The 21,223-nt window shown below is 38.5% G+C and overlaps 1 protein-coding gene across 6 annotated transcripts in view; it reads right to left on the minus strand.

The window, feature by feature from the left end:
* The window catches only part of SHANK2 (SH3 and multiple ankyrin repeat domains 2), a 480,993-nt gene that overhangs the window by 161,416 nt on the left and 298,354 nt on the right, over window positions 1–21,223 (minus strand). For all 6 annotated transcript variants that reach the window (XM_089521401.1, XM_089521400.1, XM_089521399.1 and 3 more), the window contains 2 exons: window positions 4,711–4,793; window positions 3,074–3,198 (listed from right to left, as the gene is read on the minus strand). In XM_089521401.1, the coding sequence (XP_089377527.1) occupies window positions 3,074–3,198; window positions 4,711–4,793 (208 nt within the window). The remainder of the gene's footprint in view (window positions 1–3,073; window positions 3,199–4,710; window positions 4,794–21,223) is intronic.

Raw genomic sequence — 21,223 nt, forward strand, 5'->3', positions numbered from 1 at the left:
CATACCACAATTTCTGACTTCTGACATAAAGAAGTGCAAAATTATACAGCTATTATATATTATTTATTATTCTGATCTTTTAACACCGCACTGACCCAAGATCATTCACTAACCCATTGATATAAGTGCTATGATATTCCACAGTCATTATCCACACCAGAAACCATTGACTGGACTGTTGTTGCAGGCTGCAAGAAGACAGGTAAGATGCTAGATGACTGAGATTTGCATGAGGATGCATGCAAATCCAGGGTGGGTGGCACTGGTACTGTGAATGTTCCCTAGGTTCCTCCTTGTGCCTCTCCTATTCTTTGAGGCCAATACCAATCACCCACTTGAGAGTTGTGGAGGCCTGGGGCAAAGACACAGGAAGATCTTCCTATACTTGGTGCACCCTGAATCCATCCTTGAGAGTCCATTCCATGCATTTCTACTATAGGCTAGTTGTTTGGATGGAAATTTAAGAAACCGGCAAAGAAATGCCTCACAGAATGTAGGCCTGATGTAGTCCAGATATATTGTGTTCTTATCGCTTCATTTCCACCTGCTCTTGCAATGTTACACCCTCAACTACTTGAACTATGTGGTATGCTTAATTTTCCAATTCTAAATAGTATTGATTCCACCAAATACCATGGACATTTACAGTCCATCTGAAGGAGTATATTGGTCTGCTCAATTAACACCATCTCTTTTTTCCAGAAGATTTTGAACACCTAATTCTATTCAAGTTTATTTAGAAGTAAATTCAAGTTTGTTTGTTTGTTTGTTTAAAAAAGCTTACTTCCAAATAAGTATGCAAACGACTGCAGTTTTATCATTCAACTAAGCATTTTTTGCTTGCTTTTCTTGGACACCATAAAAGCTCAGTCTCTAAGATACAGTTTTATAGTACAAAATGCATTTGGGAATACATGACTCGAAGGTTTGAGTTATCATTCTAGATTTTTTACAAAACAGGGATGGAATATTTTTACCTTCCAGATGTTGTTCGGAGTACAAGTCCCTTCAGTCAAATCTAAGAGATAATGGGAACTGCAATCCTGCAACATCAGAAAGGCCACACATTTCATCTCCCTAGATGTAAAGTTTCTATTTAATAGGAAAACAGCATTTTTATTTGTTACAGCAAGTAGTTAGTATGCAGGCTTGTTCAAGAATAAATGAATTTTAAACAGGGGAACATGATTTAAACCAAAAGCTTAGACTGATTTTTATTCTGGAGATCTAGATCAATCCAATCTGATTAGGACTAATATTTTACTTGTGTGTGGCAAAAGACCTCTACTACATCTTTTCAAAATCCTTATGCTTCCCTCCTAATTCCTAATTTACCTTGCTAGTATTCCAGCACTAAATATTTATTCATATGTATCTTCTAGCAACACGGAAGAAACACCACTGCAGTACTGGCACACACTTGCAGTTTATAGCACTGGCCAACATCCAAAAAACCAACATGCAACCACTTTGACTGGCAAGAGGAGCTTAAGGCCTGTGCTTCTTGAAACTGTGGGGACAGTCATAGCATGTGCTATTCTAAGGGATGAAAAAGCTTGAATATCTAACTGGCCATACTAAACCTTTATATTTATAAAAGATACCAAGCAAATCATCTAAGACAATTATGTGGAAAGGCATGAAAACCACAAAACACACTAAAATACATTTTTTTTTGTTTTTGCATTATGATACCTACTAAAATACCTGTTAAAAATGAAATGGCCAGGAGAACACTTGATCCTACAAGAGTGGCAAATACTGATATAAATGAAGATCTTTCGATTTTTTGAAAAGCCAAAAAACAAGCTGAAAAGTTTCCTCTTTGACAGATGTCTAGATATCCTCATCCACTTGTCACAAATATTATGCAAATCAGAACAAAGCTTGAGAATAAAGCACTCTACATTTTTTGGTTTATGTTCTAAAATAACTTTTGCACACCAGCTTGAAGTTGAGCAAAGGCAAACCTGAGAATATTATGAGTACATAATTACATGTAGTATAGTGTATTATTACTCATTATTCCTTATCAGACAAATAAAATTAACACTGAAATATTAATTACATTGGATATGAACTGTATTTTGTTCAGATTGATGGTATAGATTCAATGTATTAATAAGAAGATTAGTGTACTGATGTGTAATCGTTTGGAAAGACCATCCAAATCATAGCTGATTTCATACCTTCTTTAAGCTAAAAGATGAAATGAAGGCTAACAAGGAAATGAATCAAGGTGAAATGAAGGCTAACAAGCAAAGTGCACTTAAAATCAGGCATGGGAAAAATCTGTCGGGTCTTTTATGAAATGTATTTACACATTTTGTCACTAACATTTTACTGTCTGATATGAGAGCATAACTCTTTTCACCATTAACTGACTAGAAATGCCCAATAGTTTAGGGTAAGGGTGGCGAAACTGTGAGCTACAAATGTTATTGTACTACAACTCCCATCAGGTTCGTTCACCTTGACCGACAATCAGGATAACAACAGTTACAGTCCAACAGCACCCGGAAGGCCTTCATCCTGGCCTAGAACATTAGCAGTTAAAATCATTGTATAAAAGCTACCTAGCCTACAGGACAAGGAAATAACACAAGTCCCTGTTACCATAGAAATGGAGTTATAGCTCTATGGAATGGAAGATACCACAACATTATCACTGGCTGATAATCTTGATAGATCAGATTAGTAATTAAAACATAACTCTTTAAAAATTAGATTAAAGAATGAAATATCCATTCAGTTATCTTCAGAAATAAATCTGTGCAAAAATACAAAAAGTACATTCAACAACTTCTTTCACTGAATAGCTGTATTCATACTATTTCTGTTAAAGTAGCAAACTAGATCCAGTAATATCATAATCAGGGTTATAATCAAATGTAGGAAATAAAAGACTGGAATAATGGAATCATGAAAGAGTATGCAAATGTTGTATCAAACTGCTGAATCAGCCTGACTACCCCTAGTTAGACAGACCAGTTTGTCAGCAAAAGTTTTGCAAACTGATGATACAGTATTTTCCACAACAGAAAAATACTAACAACACTCCAAATTTGCCTACCTCAATCAAAAAGTCTCCTGTTCTTAAACCAGCTTGCCATGCTACCCCGCCTTCATCCACTGATTCCAGATACTGCAAAGCAGGAAAGGCTGGAGTTGGGGTGAATTCTTCAATAGGTGTATCAGCTTTGGGAATAATACATGATATAGTTTTAATGAAGGAAAAGAAACCTCTACTATATATGGGTTAATCAAGTAAATAATGAATTATTTATGCATGTCCAAAATAAAGTATGTAAGAATGTCTCCTGCCATCTATATCTCCCCTCCCTTCCTTGCAAAGGAATTATCATTTCTATTTTGTCAGCAAATGAGTGAACGACCTTTTAACTCTTATAGAAATATGTGCAGAAACAAAAAGCAATCTATTTGATGATTTGAAAAGATTATCTTTAAATTCCACATAAGTGAAATGAGGCATTTCAAAATTTCAAAGAGCACCAAATTGTGGGTTCATCATTGTATACTGTATACCTGTTCACCTCACAGATATGTCCTCTGATAATTTATCACATGGGTATCAAACTACCTATGCAAGGAAGCTTGATATAAGCTTCTGTTTTAAAATGCAGTGAAGAACTCAGGTCTGTGTGAAATTAACATGGATAGTAAGGGACCCCTGTTTGCTGCATAGGTAGCTTAGCGCCAGCTGATCGACACAGTGATGAAGTCACTGGGTTTCCAGAAGACCCCACCAAAACATGCATTTAGCCAGGAGGGTTAATCAGAAACTGTTACATAGCTAGGGAAGCCCAATAGGTGTTCACCGTTCTAGTGAGGAGTGATAAAAATGGCATCCCGAGAGGAAGGGTGTGGAGGATCCTCCATAGAGCACATATGAGCTAGCCTTTCCTATGAGCCAGGCAGCATGAGGGAGAGCCCATCCAGCAACCAAGGGGTATTAATAGCAGGCAATGGGATATTCCATCACTTTTAAGAAATTAAATGCAAAATGACTTAAATAAACAGCATTAAAAAGATACCATTTTACCCTTTAACAAAAATGTGTTGGAGACAATCTGAGATGAAAAAATGATTAGCATATCTGAACCCATGAAGCTCTCAAAACAGAACACACACTAAAAGGCCATTCAACATACATGCAGCTTCTGAAGATACAAAACCATCCAATTTTCATACTAAAACTGCAGTACTGTTACCTTGAAGAAACCACAGCCCAGTTTTAAGCAAGATGCCAAAATGCCTTTTCACTCAGCTGACAATTTTAATAGATTAATCTTTTAAATGAAACAATTTTGTCACCCTCCCTCCCCCCAATTTGGTTTGGATACACTGAATAATACACCGATTGCACTTTGGACACAGTGAACAGCAAGACATAGGAAATTTCTAGGCAACTTGCCCCACAAATTATTCTGCATATCTTGCGCGCACACACACATTTATAATAGATATATAAGTAGATGTAGATGTAGATATAGATATGAACACACATGCATCTCTGAAAACTGCAGCATCAGAAACTGGTAAATTTCATGTCAGTGCTACAGCACAGAGAGAACACGGTTGTCTAGCAACCAAATGCATAAGGAATTAATACCTGTTTCTTTTCAGAAATGCATGCCATTTTTCACACAGACACTCACCCAATCATACAGACACAGAAAATCCACATACCTTTGGCCCCTCTGAGCACAAACCCAAATCCTTCATTGTCTTTTTTCTGCAGGACCACTGCCTTTTCTTCTATAATGCAGTCACTGTAGAGAGAATTCCGAGGATAGCGACCATTATTACATCCCTTCATCACCACTGTAGTAGCTGCTCCTCCAGTGTGTAGGTTCATCATCATCACAGCCAGTTAATCAAATAATATTGCAGTAACCAAACATGGGGAAAATATAACAACAAACAACAGAAGAAGGAAAGAGACAAAGACAAGGTTCAATGGCAAGGGAGAACATGACAGTGCAACGTAACAGAGGGAATAATGCAGAGAAAGCAGAGGAAGAAACCATGCATGGTGATGGCTGAATAAATGTGTGATCATGTCATCTGTGTGCTAGCTAGAGGTCTAAAAGAAAAGAAAGTGAACTGAACGACAGTAGCATTAATAAACTCCTCAATCGTGGATGTACCAGATGCATCTTCTAGTGAAGCCAAAATGAAACCAACCAGGAGAAAAATGAGGCAGCATTTTAAAATTTAAAGTTAGCTTGGTTTGCTTAATAAGTAGCTAAAAGGCACAAATAAATTCAGAAGCTATGCCTTGCATCAAAAGCCCTTTTTCAATCCTATTGAATGTTGCATGCTGCAAGAATCCCACATGATCATCTGACAGCCTACAATGCTAACAACGTGCAGCTGCCTTGGCGTCATCAAGCACAAATTTTCACAGCATCAGGAATCTGCATAATTTAAATAGTAACAAGGCATGTATGCTCAATATCACCATTTTCTGTTAAAAAAAATTACCTGCATTCTTGAAAAGAGAGTGTTCTAAAAGGCATAACAATCTTTCTCTCCGTCTCTTTCTTTATTTAAAAGGAAAGTCAGTTTCTTAATTTTTATCTGATAGTATGTCTTGCAAGGAAGTTTTTTTTTTTGAAATCCTTTATTCAACAAACATTTCTTAGCCAAATGCAAAACATCTCATTGGTTTTTATACCATAATAATCCATACAAACATATATTCATATATTTAAGGAGAAATGCATTTTCTGAGACATTATTAATTAACTAGTTATGTGTGATTTCTTCTAAATAATAGACAAAAATCTTTTTCTTTTTTAAAGGCAGAAACTGCTACAAAAATAGTGGTGCAGTGGCATAAAACTACTGCTTTGGTAATGCTAGCAATACGAGCAAATCCTGGAAGCTTCCTCAAAAACCTAACTGTTACTGATAACAAAAATATTAACAAGGAATAATCTTGTACCCATCTACGTACAGTTATTTAGTCAGGCTTCTGGGTATCCCTATGGTTCTGGGGTTAGCAGACAAACATATTTTTAAGTCTGCAGCTGAAAGATGGAAATGAATAATGGATCACTCCCTCGGCAATCTACAAATGGACCCAAAATAGCCAGCACACCCTTTGGCAGAAATCCTCAGCAGAGCTGCTGGCAGTTACAATGGAGCTTTCTTCTGAGTGAGAAGCCATCCACTGTTGGTCCCTTAGCTAGTGGTTGGGCCATGTTTTCCTTCCTCTTGTTCTTAAATGATTACATAAAAATGCATATTGACAGAGGGCAGGATAAAAACTGAGGAGGAAAATGTAAATCTGATTACATTCTGAGTAAAACCTTCAGTTTAAATCAACAGATTTTGCAGCAGATTTGGGGAGGAGGCTGCAAAGCAAAGGAATGGAGCATGTTTGTTTTCTGCAGCTCCAGAGATAGGACCCGGAGCAATGGATTCAAACTACAGAAAAAAGATTCCGCCTCAACATTAGGAAGAAATTCCTGAGGATAAGAACTGTTTGACAGTGGAACACACTTCCTCAGTGTGGTAGAGTCTTCTCCTTTGGAGGTTTTTAAACAGGGGCTGGATGCCCATCTGTTGGGAATGCTTTGACTGTGTCTTCCTGCATGGCAGGGGGTTGGACTTGATAGCCCTTAAGGTCTCTTCCAACTCTATGATTATATGAACCTGGAGGAAAAATAGAAGGATAATTTTCTCCTCTTTGTAAATACCCTGCTTCTAGCAATGAAAGCAAATTACTTCCAGAAGGGCTTCCACAACAGCAGATTTTAAAACACAGGTAAAAGTGATGGGATTAAGGCTGACACTGGAGGTAATCTTCACCATCTCTCTCCACTGATCTCTCTTGCTATTTTTTCATTCCTCTCTTTTCATCCACCCTTTCCCTAGACCCTCTGCTTCTACTTAGACCTCCCACCTCCTTTCCTAGTTTTTTGTGCTTCATCTGTCCCCTGCTGTCTGCTCTCTACCACACTCATTACTTACTCTACTTCTCAGTCTCAGAACAGAGGGGGCAATGAATTTACTTAGGACTCATTTGGGCATGTTTACCATTTTTTCCCTTTTTTTAAATTTACAAATGAATATTTTTCTGTATAACTGGGGGATCCTGCAGTAATAACTGATAGACATCTAGTCATCAAGTTCACTATTGTAATAAAATAAGGGTCAGTGATGATACATTTTGGAAATCCATCTTAGATGAAGAATTAGAAGAAATTATAATTCTGTGGTAAAGTGCATGTTTTTCAGGAATAACAGCTGAAAATTAAATATTAGTCCTATTTTGCAGATGCTGCAATGAATATTAGAAATATCTTTGATATGAATTTTCAGCTCTTATGTCTCCATGAAACCAAAAATACATTTAATTTTTGGCCCATGTAGAAAACAGAAAAGAAAGAGTCACAGATATATGAGGATGGAAATGATTTTCTGAGTAAATATTTTAACATGAAGAACATTTTTTGCCACAGTCAGGTTGGGGAGAACTGTCTATTTGTGCCTTTGCTTCTATTATAATGAAGTAAGGACGGTGAAGATTATCTTAATAATTAACATCAATATTATTGTGGACTTTGCTTTTGAGTGATTACATTTCCCTGGGCACTGATCATCTAGGCGGGATACAGACTGCCCCAGTAGGGCGGTCTGGCACCACCTCCTTTTTCGCTGGCGGGAAGCTGCACCAGATAAACCATGTGGCTTCTCACTGGCGGAAAAAGAACCCGCAAAAAGCAGGTTCTTTTTTCGTCGCACTTGCGACACCCGAGTGCGCAAATGGCACACTTGTGACGTCCCAAGTGTGCCACGACATGCGGACGCTAAGCGTCCATTGCGTCAAAATGGTGGCGCCTGTGTGTACAGGGCGCCACCATTTTGACGTACGGCGTACGTACTAGGGTTAGGGAGCGTCTGAATGGTGCACGCTCCCTAACCCTAGTACCGCCGCCGCCACGCCACATTTTGCCTGTCTGTAACGGGCCCTAGTAACAAAATCTGATTTTATAAAAGGAAGGATTAAAACAACCCAGGAAGGAAATATTAATTATTTGTTAAATGCCAGAAGTGAATTCAAACCTGCAATAAAACTACTGATGTCAACTTAGATACATGGTCCCTGTTCCTAAACTGGAAAAGAGAGTCACAATCTTCAAACTGTTTAGAACCTACAGAAGTTCAATACAACAAATAAGTTTACAATGGCTCCACAGGTCGCAGTCTCAGGGTGCTTTCAAATATCTGTGGTAGCCTTCATTGAAACCTAGTTCTAGTTGACCCGATATGCTGCTAGTATAGCAACACTGGATAAAACACAAAGCTAACAGTCCTATAGTGTGTCAGCCTATCCCTTTTAACAGGCTGCAGTTGAGGTAGAAACAAACATGGTCAGCAATAGCTGACAAAAAAAGAAAGAAAGATGACTTAATAAAGAAAAAAACAATGCTTATATGGCCTTCCTCAGATAACCTGTGATTTGGATCCATCTTGGCACAGGCACTTTGACGATATTCAAAATCATTCCGACTAAAATTACATATGACAGAGAAGTGATATACTGTATTATACAGTAGCTGTTTTTGTCAAGGGGGGAGATCATGTGGTGTTCTGTTAAAAGACTACAAATCATTACTTGGGATGAGAATTAGGGAAAGAGAAGCCTCCACTATTTACAGCAAGCACTGCCGCTATGGATTTTGCCAGTAATGTAAGAACTGTGTTGATACACATGGGAAAAGCAGGATTTCATTTTTCTGATTAAAAATGTGCTCTTACTAGTTTTAAGTAAGTTAAACCATCTTAACTGAAGTAGCAGTCATTTCTTCCAAAAACTGTGTGATAAAATAACTAGCAAGGCAGATTTTTATATGAATTTTCAGAAAGAAAAAAAGCAGGGACCTTATGAAAAAGGTGAAGGAAATTCCAATATTCCAATGTAATGCGGGCCATATTCTATAAATTATAGTAGCACCGATACCTTAATAATATGTATACACAAATTGTAGAGTTGGAAGGGGTACATTTAGTCCAACATCCTTCCAGTGCAGGAATCAACACTTAACAGAAGTTCCTGTTGTTTGAGAAATGGCTGCTCCGTGAACGCTTTGATGACGGAAGAGGAATGGGACGCCTCAATAATGATTAAATGACGGGAGGCAAGCATGACTGGCTATCACACCCATGTGATTTACGGATGATTCATCCATGCTTCAGGGATGGTAAGGCTTCATGTGATAATTCCAATTGAGGTGAATATTGATCAAAGGAGAGTCCACTACAATAGTCTATTCCACTGACAAATAGTTCTTATCAACAGGAATGTCTTCCTAATATTTAGCTGCTATTTCTTTTCTTGTAATGATGTTGTTTGTTACAGTAGTTTCTTTTTAATTGTTATGTTTTTAACTGGTTTGGATTTTACTGATAGTTTAATTACATTTTAAACTTGTGAAAGGTATTTTTTTTGCTATGTCTGTTTTGGCTGTTGTAAAACAGCTTGAGCCATTGACTGGGAAAAGAGGGGGTATGGAAAGAGGAGGAGGAGGAAGATGATGACTTCCTATTTATTTGGGTCCTGTCATCTGGAGTACCATATGACATTTTATTTTTAAAGCTATAACCTTACAGACATTTATCTAGAAAAAGGTCTCCCTGAACAGAAAAGAACTTGTAACTTAAGCATGCATGTATAGGATTACTTTGTAAATGTAGTCAAGGTTAAAAAAAAGTATGCTATTAGTAGCTGACATGAAAAAGTTTTATTTTGTTGGGCAAATATCACTAGGTGTGTCTCAATTCAGCTTCACAAAGTTTCTGTATTAAAGAAAGCTTTACTTTTCATTAAAGAAAGCTTTATTTTTATTTATTTTTTAACTGGGACCCAAAGGCGATACACAACAGATCAAAACTGTTTTTTAAAAAATGATTGTTGTTTTAAAAGAAGTTTTGAAAAACACAACTAAACTATTTAAGAGGTCATACAAAACAGTACAATCTTAGTTGCCTGCAAAAAGCTACAAAAGGATGGAGCTAACCTGACCTCACTTTATAGGGAGTTCCAAAATTGTAGGTGCTACTACCGGAAAAGCTCTCTCTCATGTAAACACCAATCTAGTACTGGTGGGGCACACAACAGGCCTTCTCTTAAAGTTTATAGATTCTATGCAAGATCATAGTGGAAGAGATGGTCATTTTAATATCCTGGTTGCAAACTGTTTAAGACTTTCTAAGTCAAAAGCAGCACCATGAGCTGAAACCCAATGGAATCTGTACAAGACCAGTAATGTGTAGTCTTTAAAGCATACCCCAAATAACAGTCTGGTTAATGCATTTTAACTAGCTACAGCTTCCAAATACTTGAGCACATTAGAATAACCAAGTCACCAGATAATTAAGCTATGAATCACTTTGGCCAAATAAGCAGTACGCATCTTGCCACATGGTGAATTTGTGGCTTTGGGGCAGAGCAGAGCATCTGGCCATCCTCAGGGATGGCAGCATATTGACATCTTCTTTCCAGGAGCCTATGCAGACTGGCACAGGCTATGGAAGGAAGCAGGAACTACCAGCCAATTATTTTAAACCTGTGGTTTGAAACCTGAAGCTGATGGCCTGTCTAAAGTAATCCGGATGTGGGTTTTATTCAGGTTGGTTGTGGGGGGGAGATATACTGAGCTCCCTGGCAATTTTTATATCATTTTTTCCCTAGGAGCTTCATCTCTGCCCACCCACTCTGTCAAAGTTGTTGTCCTCAGTATTTGGCTTGTGTAATGTTGTCTGATGCAAATACTGTACTCACTTCATTACAATTTTTTGGCACTTTGGCATAGGATCCAGATCCAGGACATCATTTTTCAGGGTCTATTCAATAATATAGTATCAGGATCCGATTCATCTGTTAGTGGATTAGTTGGTGCCTGGATTCTGACCCATGTGTGTACCAAGCCTTTGTGCAGCTGTAGCCAATAAAAGTTGTGGCCTACCTTGTGCCAAAGAAAGCTACAAGTGATGTCTTATTGTTGAGTTGAGTGGGACTCCCCCTGCGCACACAACCACCTTTCCTAGGAAAGAGGGCAACTTATTCACCAGTCAAAGCTAGGCAAAACACGATCATTCCCACAGCAGTTACTTGATCATCAGGGAGTAGTGCTGAGTTCAAGAGCATCCCTAAGCTTTCAATATGGCCTTTCAGAGGGGGTGCAACTCCATTCAGAATAGACTGAATTCTAATAGTAGCTTGGTGTTCCTGCTGATTAATAGAACCTCAGTGTTATCTGGACTGAGTATCAATTTATTAAGCTACATCTAGTACCTCAGTGCACCTATCAAACAAATCAGGGCATGCATAGCCTCATGTATGAGTCCCTCCAAGCTACCTGCCAAGTTATGGCAACCACATGAATTTCATAAGATTTTCTTAGGCAATAAATTTTCTGATTGTTTTTGGCAGTTCTTTCCTTTGATAGTTGTCCTACAACACCTGGTATTGATTGGTGGTCTCCCACTGAAGTACTAACCAGAGTTGACCCAGCTTAGCTTCCAATATCAGACATAATCTTGTGCTTTTAGGGTACTTAGGCCTCCTTTAAATTCCTTCTAAAAGAGAGAGTAGATTTTTTGGTTTATATTGATAGCAGTTGCGAGGAACTACAGAAGTATCTATAGGTATGAATTCTCCTAATAACCTCTTGTCAAAAAAGGTCTACCAGGTTTACAAAAACCATCTTTCTCATAACTATGCTGAAAGCTAAAATGAAACAAAGGAAGGATATTTCCCCATGCACAACATGTGCACAAGAAGCTTCCTCCAAAAGAAGTGCTTATAACCATCATGAAGATGGTAAAATTTGGGGTGAAATCTAATATAAATAAATAATGGAAGCCTCTTTACTACAATGAAAAGTCATCTCTTGCCAAATGAAGCACTGCCTATACTGATCAGAATTGGATTCATTTTCCTAAAGGGCTTCAGGGGATACATGCCCCATCTACCTTTGCATATCCCCACTGAGTCCAGTGTCAAACTGACTGAAGTAACAGTCAAGCAATAGATACCTTTGACAACTCTGGCCTAGATTATGTTCCAGCTTTGGTATTCATCACATAGTAAAAATGAGCGATCAAGCCAAATACCTGGCAAAAATGTCACAGCAAACTCTAAATGATAATTCCTCAGAATATGCTATCCTTGGTATACACCAAAACATACTAACCTTCCTGAAACCAGCAACAGGTGTAAAAATATATATTCTATCAAAGTGGTAAAACTTGTAATTTGGAACATGCTGTCATGTAATTTTTATCTATTATCTGAAGGGACGTCATCAGATTGCCATCTTTATACAGAGGCAGCTGGAATAATCCTAGAACCTGGTGTTCCAAGTGAGCCCATACAGATGAGTTGATGATCCTTCTCTGTTGAAGCTTAACATCACAGATAATAGAGCTGATTATAATTGAGCTGTTACTATCACACTAAATAATCACAAGATTGTGAAAATATAAAAATAAAAACAGAGAACACAGAGAACAGACACTGCACCCAGTTCCAAGCCATATGAAAGCAATACTCATTCTCTCTAACAGATGGATACCTTTATCATTCCAGTGTTACACCAAAAGAAATCAGATACCTGTTTATAATAATGCAGAAATTACATATTTATTAGTTCAAAAAACAGCTGCCAAAATCAAAAATACAACAGCACAGAGTGCCCTCCCAATCTGAAAGTCAATAGAGGCAGAGTATATCTTATCTGGAATTCCAAATGCTGAAATACTCCAAAATCCAAAATTGTCTACAAGGGTGGCTGAAACAGTGACACATTGTTTTGGAATGGTCCAGCATACACAAACTTTGTTTCATGCACAAAGCTATGAAAAACATTCTGTATAAAATTGCCTTCAGGTATGTTTATGAGCTATACATATGAAACATAAATGAATTACATGTTTTTGCTGGGGTCCTATCTCCATACTATCTCATTATGTATATGCAAATAATCCAAAATCTGAAACACTGCTGGTCCCAAGCATTTTGGATATGGAGACTTGACTGGTAACGTATACTACTACTCCTAGGCTATTAGCAGTGATAGTAGTTGCAATAAGACTATACAGTCCTTCCCAGGAGAAAGAGTGCATAAAGTAATGTCTCAAGAATACAAGATTTTTTGTTTGTCTCCTTTCTTCCCATCCTGTATAAATTGTCTACACTAAATATAGCAAAGACATCATGAAAAATACAGCACAATGCTGGGTAGAAGGATTGTGAGCTCTAGCTCCAAACTCAATGTGTGCAGGATGATACCAAGGTTTTGGAATTTTCTGTTTCTTTTTTTCACATCCTTAAAAATATCCTCTCTTCACAAGGATGGTTTCTTGACCTGGGCAGTTAACATGGTCTCAAAGAGAGCCCATTCACGCTACACTCTTATAGCTCTATCATTCCACTTTAACTACTATGGCTGCTTCCCATAAAATTCTGGGGTTTGCAATTTGGTGAAGGACTAGAGCTCTCTGGCTAAGAATTTTACATGTCCCTCCCTAAATTGCAAATCCCAGGATTCCATAGCATGGAACTGTGGAACTAAAGGCAGAATAATAGTGCTATAATTGTGTAGTGTGAATGGGCCCAGAAACTATAACATACCACCTGCTCAAAGAAGCACTGGCAACTTACTAACTGCTGAAGAAAGTGTTGTTGAAACAGTGAGTACTGTAGTCTTCCCCAGCTGGGTACATTTTTAATATGGTCTAATACTATTTAATTATATTCTGCTAGCATAACTTACTGTGTTTTTTAAAATCAAACTATGAGTCACTTTGATCCATGTATTGAGAAAAAAATGGTATATGCAATCTTTTGTTTTTAAAATGGGCTATTAAATATTTTAAAAATGGGATGTAAAATAAATATCTTATTCAAGCAAAGCAAGAAAAAAATCATTATGTAGCATGCATGTCCAAAGTGATAGGGTGTGCACAAACAGTAAATGAGTGGCAGCTGTTGCCCAATTTGTTTTCTGTATAGAAAAGTTGGGAAATAAATGTTCTGTATGTTTCAAAAACAAGCATACCCCAGTTAACAAAGTATCTGACAGTGAAAATCCTTTTTACCATTTTTTAATCCAGTTTCCTTTTTGTCTTCTTGTGTTCTATCTAGCTCGTAGTTTTTTGTAGTAGCATTGGCATCGGGAAGATGGTCAAGAAGGGCTAGAGAAACATGGACTTTCAGTGTCAGGCTACAGCAGTCCATCTGCACTGAACAATGCAATAAAGGCTGAGCTCTAGCTGACAGTATTATAGCTGTGGGTGCTTGCTTATAACAGGCAAGATAAACAGCAGCTGCCTCCAGAAATCCTTGCTGACCTTGCATGAACAGCAAAACAAAGAGAAATGGGTAGACCTGCCTCACCAGGTACTCTTAGCATGTTTCTAAAAAGCATAGATCCATAAGTCTGGCCACTAAAATTGAAATACAGTCGGTCCTTCCCTTACGTAGTGTTCTGTTCCAGACCCCCCCCCCACCTTCCACATAAAGGAAATACCACATATGCTTGAGCCCCATTGAAAACATTGAAATAAGCCACTGCACCATAGTTAACTGGACAAAGATGACAACAACTGTGCGCTATGATGACATGTTTTCAATGGGGCTCGATCATACATGGTATTTTCCTTATTCGGGGGGGGGGGGGTTCTGGAATGGATTCCTGCCTAGCAACCCACTTAAATCATGTCACCAGACAGTGTTCTTTCTTTGCCCCTTTTTGGCTACTGAAAAAGATCAAGAATCTCTCACTAAACTTTAGATTTCATACATTTCATCTGATACTGTCAAACCTTAAAATTTACCAGTATAGTACATGTGCCCTTGGTATCTGTTCAGGTTTGATTTCAAGACCCCATGTGGATACCAAAATCTGTGGATGCTCAAGTCCCATTATATGCAATGCAGCAGTAAAGTGGTGTCCCTTGTATAAAATGGCAAAATCAAGGATTTCTTTCTGGATTCATTTTTTTTTTTGGGGGGGGGGGATATTTTCAATCATTGGGTAATTGAATCTGTGGAGGCAGAATCCATGGATATGGAGGGCTGATTCTATTGTCAATTCCACCAAGCACCAAAGTTTTCCAAAACCTTAGGTCTAAAGAAAGTCTTTTGCACTGCAGAGTTCCAGCACAGAAATTCCACAGTTCCAGCATTGACCAACAACTGAAGAGCTACAATGAGACCAGAGTAATAACTTAAAAATGCTAATACATCATCATCCCCAACAATGGGCAGAGATCAAAGCTTCTTGCCTTTCCTCCTAAGTCTGCCCTTCAACACTCTTTTTCTGTCTCTGTGGACAACATTTCTATTCAACCAGTCCAGCAAGCCCGCAGTCTTGGTTTTATCTTTGACTCTTCTCTGTCGTGTATCCCTCAGATCCAGACCACAGCCAAGGCTTGTAGATTCTTTTTGTACAATATTGCCAAAATCCGACCATATCTCTCCACCTGTACTGCCAAGATTCTGGCCCATGCCCTAGTGGTCTCACGACTTGATTACTGTCCTGGCTGGGCTTCCTCTTTCTCACCTCCGTCCTTTAATTTCTGTCTAGCATTCAGCTGCACGCATTATCACATCCACCCACCGCTCTGACCATATCTCTCCTGTGTTGGCATCCCTTCACTGGCTCCCCCTCCCCTTCCGTATTCAGTATAAGCTCCTGCTGTCAATGTTTAAAGCCCTCCATGGGCTGACCCCTCCTTATTTATCAGACCTTCTTTCTCCTCACCTTCCCACTAGTGCCCTCCGCTCTGGTATTCTGGAAATCCGCTCAGGATTTCCTCTGCCCCATCTCGGATTCGCCTCTCGCCTTTCACTTGCTGCCTCTCACTCCTGGAACCTTCTTCCCCCGTGAGCAAGAGCCATCATTTCTTTAACCAGCTTCAAAACAGAGTTGAAGACCATACTGTTCAGAGAAGCGTTCCCAGGCATTGCATAACTGTCACTTGCTATTTGATGTTCTTTTGTTGCCTGTTTTATTGAATCATTTCCTGTATTGCTATGTATTTTATATGTATTATCCTACTAGAGAGGCAGGCTAGCTCCAACAGGCCTCCTTGGAAGAAGATTAACTAACCACCCATTAAGAAGCCAAGCCCTCCCTCCAGTCCATCTCCCCTGATCCAAGCCTTGGAGGTAGAGAAAAACTGCTGGCCCTCATCCCCTTCCCCATCACCACTCCTTCTTTTGTGTCGTTTCTTTTTACCGTCCAATTAAAAAGATTGTATGTACAGCTCTGTGTAAATTTACAGCGCTTTATAAATAAAGGTTATTATTATTATTATTATTATTATTATTAATAATAATGATGATGATGATGATGATGTACCATTGGACTCAAATCTCCTTGTCATATATGGGAGAACAGCAGAATTGTACATCTATGCAGTCATGAAAATGTGAAGTCTTGTTCATTTTCTTTAACTTAAAAATGTTCAGGAAACAAGCCAAAATATGGGAAATCAGCACAATATGCAAGATCAGGACACAGCCTGAGGTGATGTCTTGTATATGAACAGGGGAGGAAAAATCTTCTATTACATGCTACAGAATTGTGCCTCTATATTTTTAACATATGCTGCTTTGAGAGTCATTAAAAATAGTGATGATGATGCCCAATCGTAACTCAAGTTTTTAGGTTTTTCCGTTCATTCTTCCTTTACATTTCTCTTTTCTTGCCTTTCCCCCTTCTCCTTGAATTCAACATTAAGCCATTAATAATTCAACATCAAGGCAACAAAATAGTCAAAGTGTAGATGAGTCCTGGGGCTTTGTATTTTTTCACCTGAAAGGCATGATGCCATTTTTAAAACTGATCACTGGGCCATACCAAGAAAAAGGAAATTTGTTTTATCACTAGCTTTATAAAAGTCACTTGCTTTATAATATATATGATGTAGTTATGACAGCTCATCTCCCATACAATTTTCAGGATCAATATACGTATGTACATCCATCTTATACTTCACAGTATTCAATACTTCACAGTATTCTATTCAAATGTGACTATTTGAGTATCTACATCTACAATATGATAACAATATTTAGTACTTCATCTGCAATATGCACAGCAGTTGTGGAAACAAAGTATGAATAATCTTGTTCTATACATACTTGGAAGAATTATGTTAAAGAGTTTCTGATCAGAAGAAATGCATGGATTCAGACTCCACTAATTTTCTCAAGAGTAATCAGGGGCCCTTTCACCCTACATAATTAGAGCACTATGATTATGCTTTAACTGCTACAATTCTATCCAGGCAAAAACAGGACAAGGATACGCAATATTCCGTATTCAAGAAAAAGTAAGATGATAATACAAGTTTTATTACATGAATATATTGAGCTAACAATATGTTGCAAACAACATATTGTTGTATATTCTTGCAAACAAGCGTGTAAAATGTGGGCTAGACAAGGCAACTGTTGCATGGATTTGTAATTGGTTGACTGGCCAAACGCAAAGGGTGCTCAACAATGGTTCCGTTTCATCCTGGAGAGAAGTGACAAGTGGGGTGCCACAGGGTTCTGTCCTGGGCCCAGTGTTATTCAACATCTTTATCAATGACGTGGATGACAGAATTAGGGACATACTTATCAAATTTGCAGATGACACCAAATTAGGAGTCGCTAACACCCCAGAGGACAGGATCAAAATTCAAAATGACCTGAATAAAAAGGAAAACTGAGCCAAAGCTAACAAAATGATATTCAACACAGAAAAATGTAAGGTACTGCACTTAGGGCAGAAAAACAAAATGCATAGATATAGGATGGGAGACACCTGGCTTAAGGAGAGTACATGTGAAAGGTATCTAGGAGTCCAAGTAGACCACAAGTTGCACATGAGTCAACAGTGTGATGAGAAACTGGAGCGTGTCCAAAAGATGGGCGACTAAAATGGTGAAGGGTCTGAAAACCTTGCCCTATGAGGAACGACTCAGGGAGCTGGGGATGTTTAGCCTGGAGAAGAGAAGGTTAAGAGGTGATATGAGAGCCCTGTTTAAATATTTGAACGGATGTCATATTGAGGAGGGAGCAAGCTTGTTTTCTGCTGCTCCAGAGAACAGGACCCGGAACAATGGATGCAAGCTACAGGAAAAAAGATTCCACCTCAACATTAGGAAGAACTTTCTGACAGAAAGGGCTGTTTGACAGTGGAACACACTCCCTCGGGGTGTAGTGGAGTCTTTCTCCTTGGAGGTCTTTAAACAGAGGCTGGATGACCATCTATCGGGATGCTTTGATTGAGAGTTTCTGCATGGCAGAGGGTTGGACTGAATGGCCCTTGTGGTCTATTCAAACTCTACGATTCTATGATTCTATTCTTCAGTGACAGAACTCATGTAAAAATAGCAGATGTAGAAGAGGACTATATTTCACCACCATTGTACAATGAATATTTCTCCAATGAAGTAATTTTATGCAGCAGATTTTGGTCTTTCAACATCTTATCGTAAAACTTCTCATGCTCCATGACACAATTTGTTTTTGACAACATTTTCAAACAGAGATTTTCAAACTTTTTTGCAATATAAAATGGCATTTTTTCTTGAAATGGGACAAAATGAATATTTATATTAAAATGACAGGACAGCCTAGAAATGTTGAAAAAAATGGTACTGTCCCATTCAAAATGGTACGTATCTTCAGCCTAATCCTGTAATATTCCGGGGTTTGTATTTTAATAAAGCACTAGAAAACCCCTCTGGCTGAGAATTCTAAATGCTCCTCTCTAATCTATAAATCCCAGAATTCCATAGGATATTGCCTTGGCAGTCAAAGTGGAATCATAGAGCTACAATTGTTTAGTGGGAAAGCGCTCTGGTACCATCTGTATATGACTTATGATGTAAGACTCAAATTATTAACAGGCCACGCTATGAATAGGTCCAGGGATGATGTCACTGACCAGCAGTCAAAAATACATTAATACTGAAAAACCATAATCTCTTTACTGAAAATCAGAGATTTTATTTTACAGTTAATTTTACTTATAAGCATGAGGGTTGAGGAGAGAAAAAAAAATTCTTTGGGAAAATCAGTGGCACAAAGATTTAATACTGCAACTAAGAATTATTAATTGGAATAATCAATAGGGAAAGGAAGAGAAGGAATATAGTGTGAAAGTAATGCATGTATAGTAAAGGGGGATTATATGAAAATTGGTAAGTGTTCATTGTTTTATTTCTGTAAATTCTGTAGTGAATTTAATAAAATATAATTAAAAATTATAATACTGAAGAACTATGATGACACTGGAATTCACCCCAACTCTTTTATCCATTTCCCGTGTTCTTGCAGACTAATAACTGCTTAACATTTTTCATATGATTTTGCTATCCACTGTTTTTCTACAGCAGCAATGTGTGCACTGCCATCAAAGGCAATACTAATTTGTATATCCAAAATTTCCAAACGCAAACATGAAGAATATATTGGGCAAGAGTCAAGATAGAACTGGCAGATTATGAAACGCCAAGACCTGCACACTCCCTGTACCCCTACTTTACTATCCTGGAACTGCACTCACCATTTACCAGAGCCACTTAATGGCCAAGAGAGGCTGGGTGTAAGTTACCAGGCAGCAAAAATTAGGGGGCCCATTCTTTGTACATCCAGCTGCAGGAACAGAATCAGAGGTGTTTGGCTGCATCTCGCCATCCTTCCCTGGCCTCTGTTTGATACCTGAGTGTAATCCAGATACAGGATGGTAAGTAGGGGGAGGCAGGAATTACTGCAGATGGAGGGGTTGAATACCTCCATCTGCAATAATCAATAAAGAATATTTAGAAGGGTAATCTTTCATTATACCTACTTATGACACCAGGTGGATTCCAGGTATTAGTTATTAGCTTGAATTAGCTGTACAGTTCATGCAGCTAGTGAGGGGTACTTTCCCCCTCTAATACTTTCTGAAGAAATATTATTTGATTTTAAAAGAAGTAAAATTCTGTCCCTACTGAGGAAGCTCAGATGTAATTTTGTGTTTTGACATTATTATACTTGGAAAACACTCTTTGAACAATAAGACCATTACAGTATTTTGACTCTTCCTCCAAGCTATCACTATCGAAATCTTAAAGATATCAAATACTGTTTTTCCAAGAGGGCTGCTGACCCTACAAACCTGCTTAGCTATTCCTCACCACCACTTTTGGCTTTTCTTACTCAGCTGCAGGGCAAGATACAGAACATCTATAGTATGGAAAAACATGTGTCTTCTAAATAAAACATAATTTTATAAACAATTAAATGGAATGTTCTTTGCAAATATACAAGCCATGCTAACTGGGGGAGCCAGGGAAATATAATCCAAAAATATAACTTTTCCAAGCTTTGTTCATATCTATCTGCATGTTAGAAACAAGGCAATGACCAAAGAGGAATATCAAATGGTAAAGAATTGTCAAATGCTTGTAACATACGCTATCTCCAGGACAAGTTCTAGGAGAAAACTGTCTGTGGAGTGTAACATTAATGTTTCTCTGTAAGTCAAGGTCATATAGAATCTCTTACTGCGTTATTATGGCCTCTGTGGAGGATTCATAGCAAGTCATGGATGAGATCTGTACAGAATAAGACAGCATGAAATATCTACATCCTGCATTAATGTAGAGTAAGTTCACTCCAGCATCCACCCTTAAGCTGAAATACCTGAGAAAATTTAATCTGAAGTTTTCAGTTTTCTGTTTGCTTGTTTTTTGGGGAGAGGCTCTGTGGTTTTGTGCACTGGAGTTTAAATTAAGTCATCACCACACTTGAAGGCCTACAGGAGGGACTGGGAACTTTCCAGTTAGACTACTGCAACACACTCTATATGGAGCACCCTTGAAGACAACTCAGAAATTGCAGCAAATGTAAAGTGCAGCAGCTAGATCACTAAACAGAGGCGGGTTACAGACCGCCCATTTGGGGTGGGCTGTACCCGCCCCTTTCCCCGGTGTATCGGGGCCTCAGTGGCTAGAACGGCAGCCGCTGAGGCCCCAATCCGCTGCTTTTCAGGCTGCGGGGAAGCGGCAAAATGCTGCTTCCCCACAGCCTGAAAAGGGGTGTCCCTGGGGCTTCAAACCCCAAGGACACCCCGCGGCGGCAGGGAGGAGGAGAAAGGGGCCGCTTGGCCCCTTTCTCCTTTGGTCCGCTGGGTGC

This window comes from Sceloporus occidentalis, unplaced genomic scaffold (genome assembly GCF_023333645.1).
Source record: "Sceloporus occidentalis isolate IW3139 unplaced genomic scaffold, rSceOcc1.0.p SCAF_4, whole genome shotgun sequence".
NCBI classification, from domain to species: Eukaryota; Metazoa; Chordata; class Lepidosauria; order Squamata; family Phrynosomatidae; genus Sceloporus; species Sceloporus occidentalis.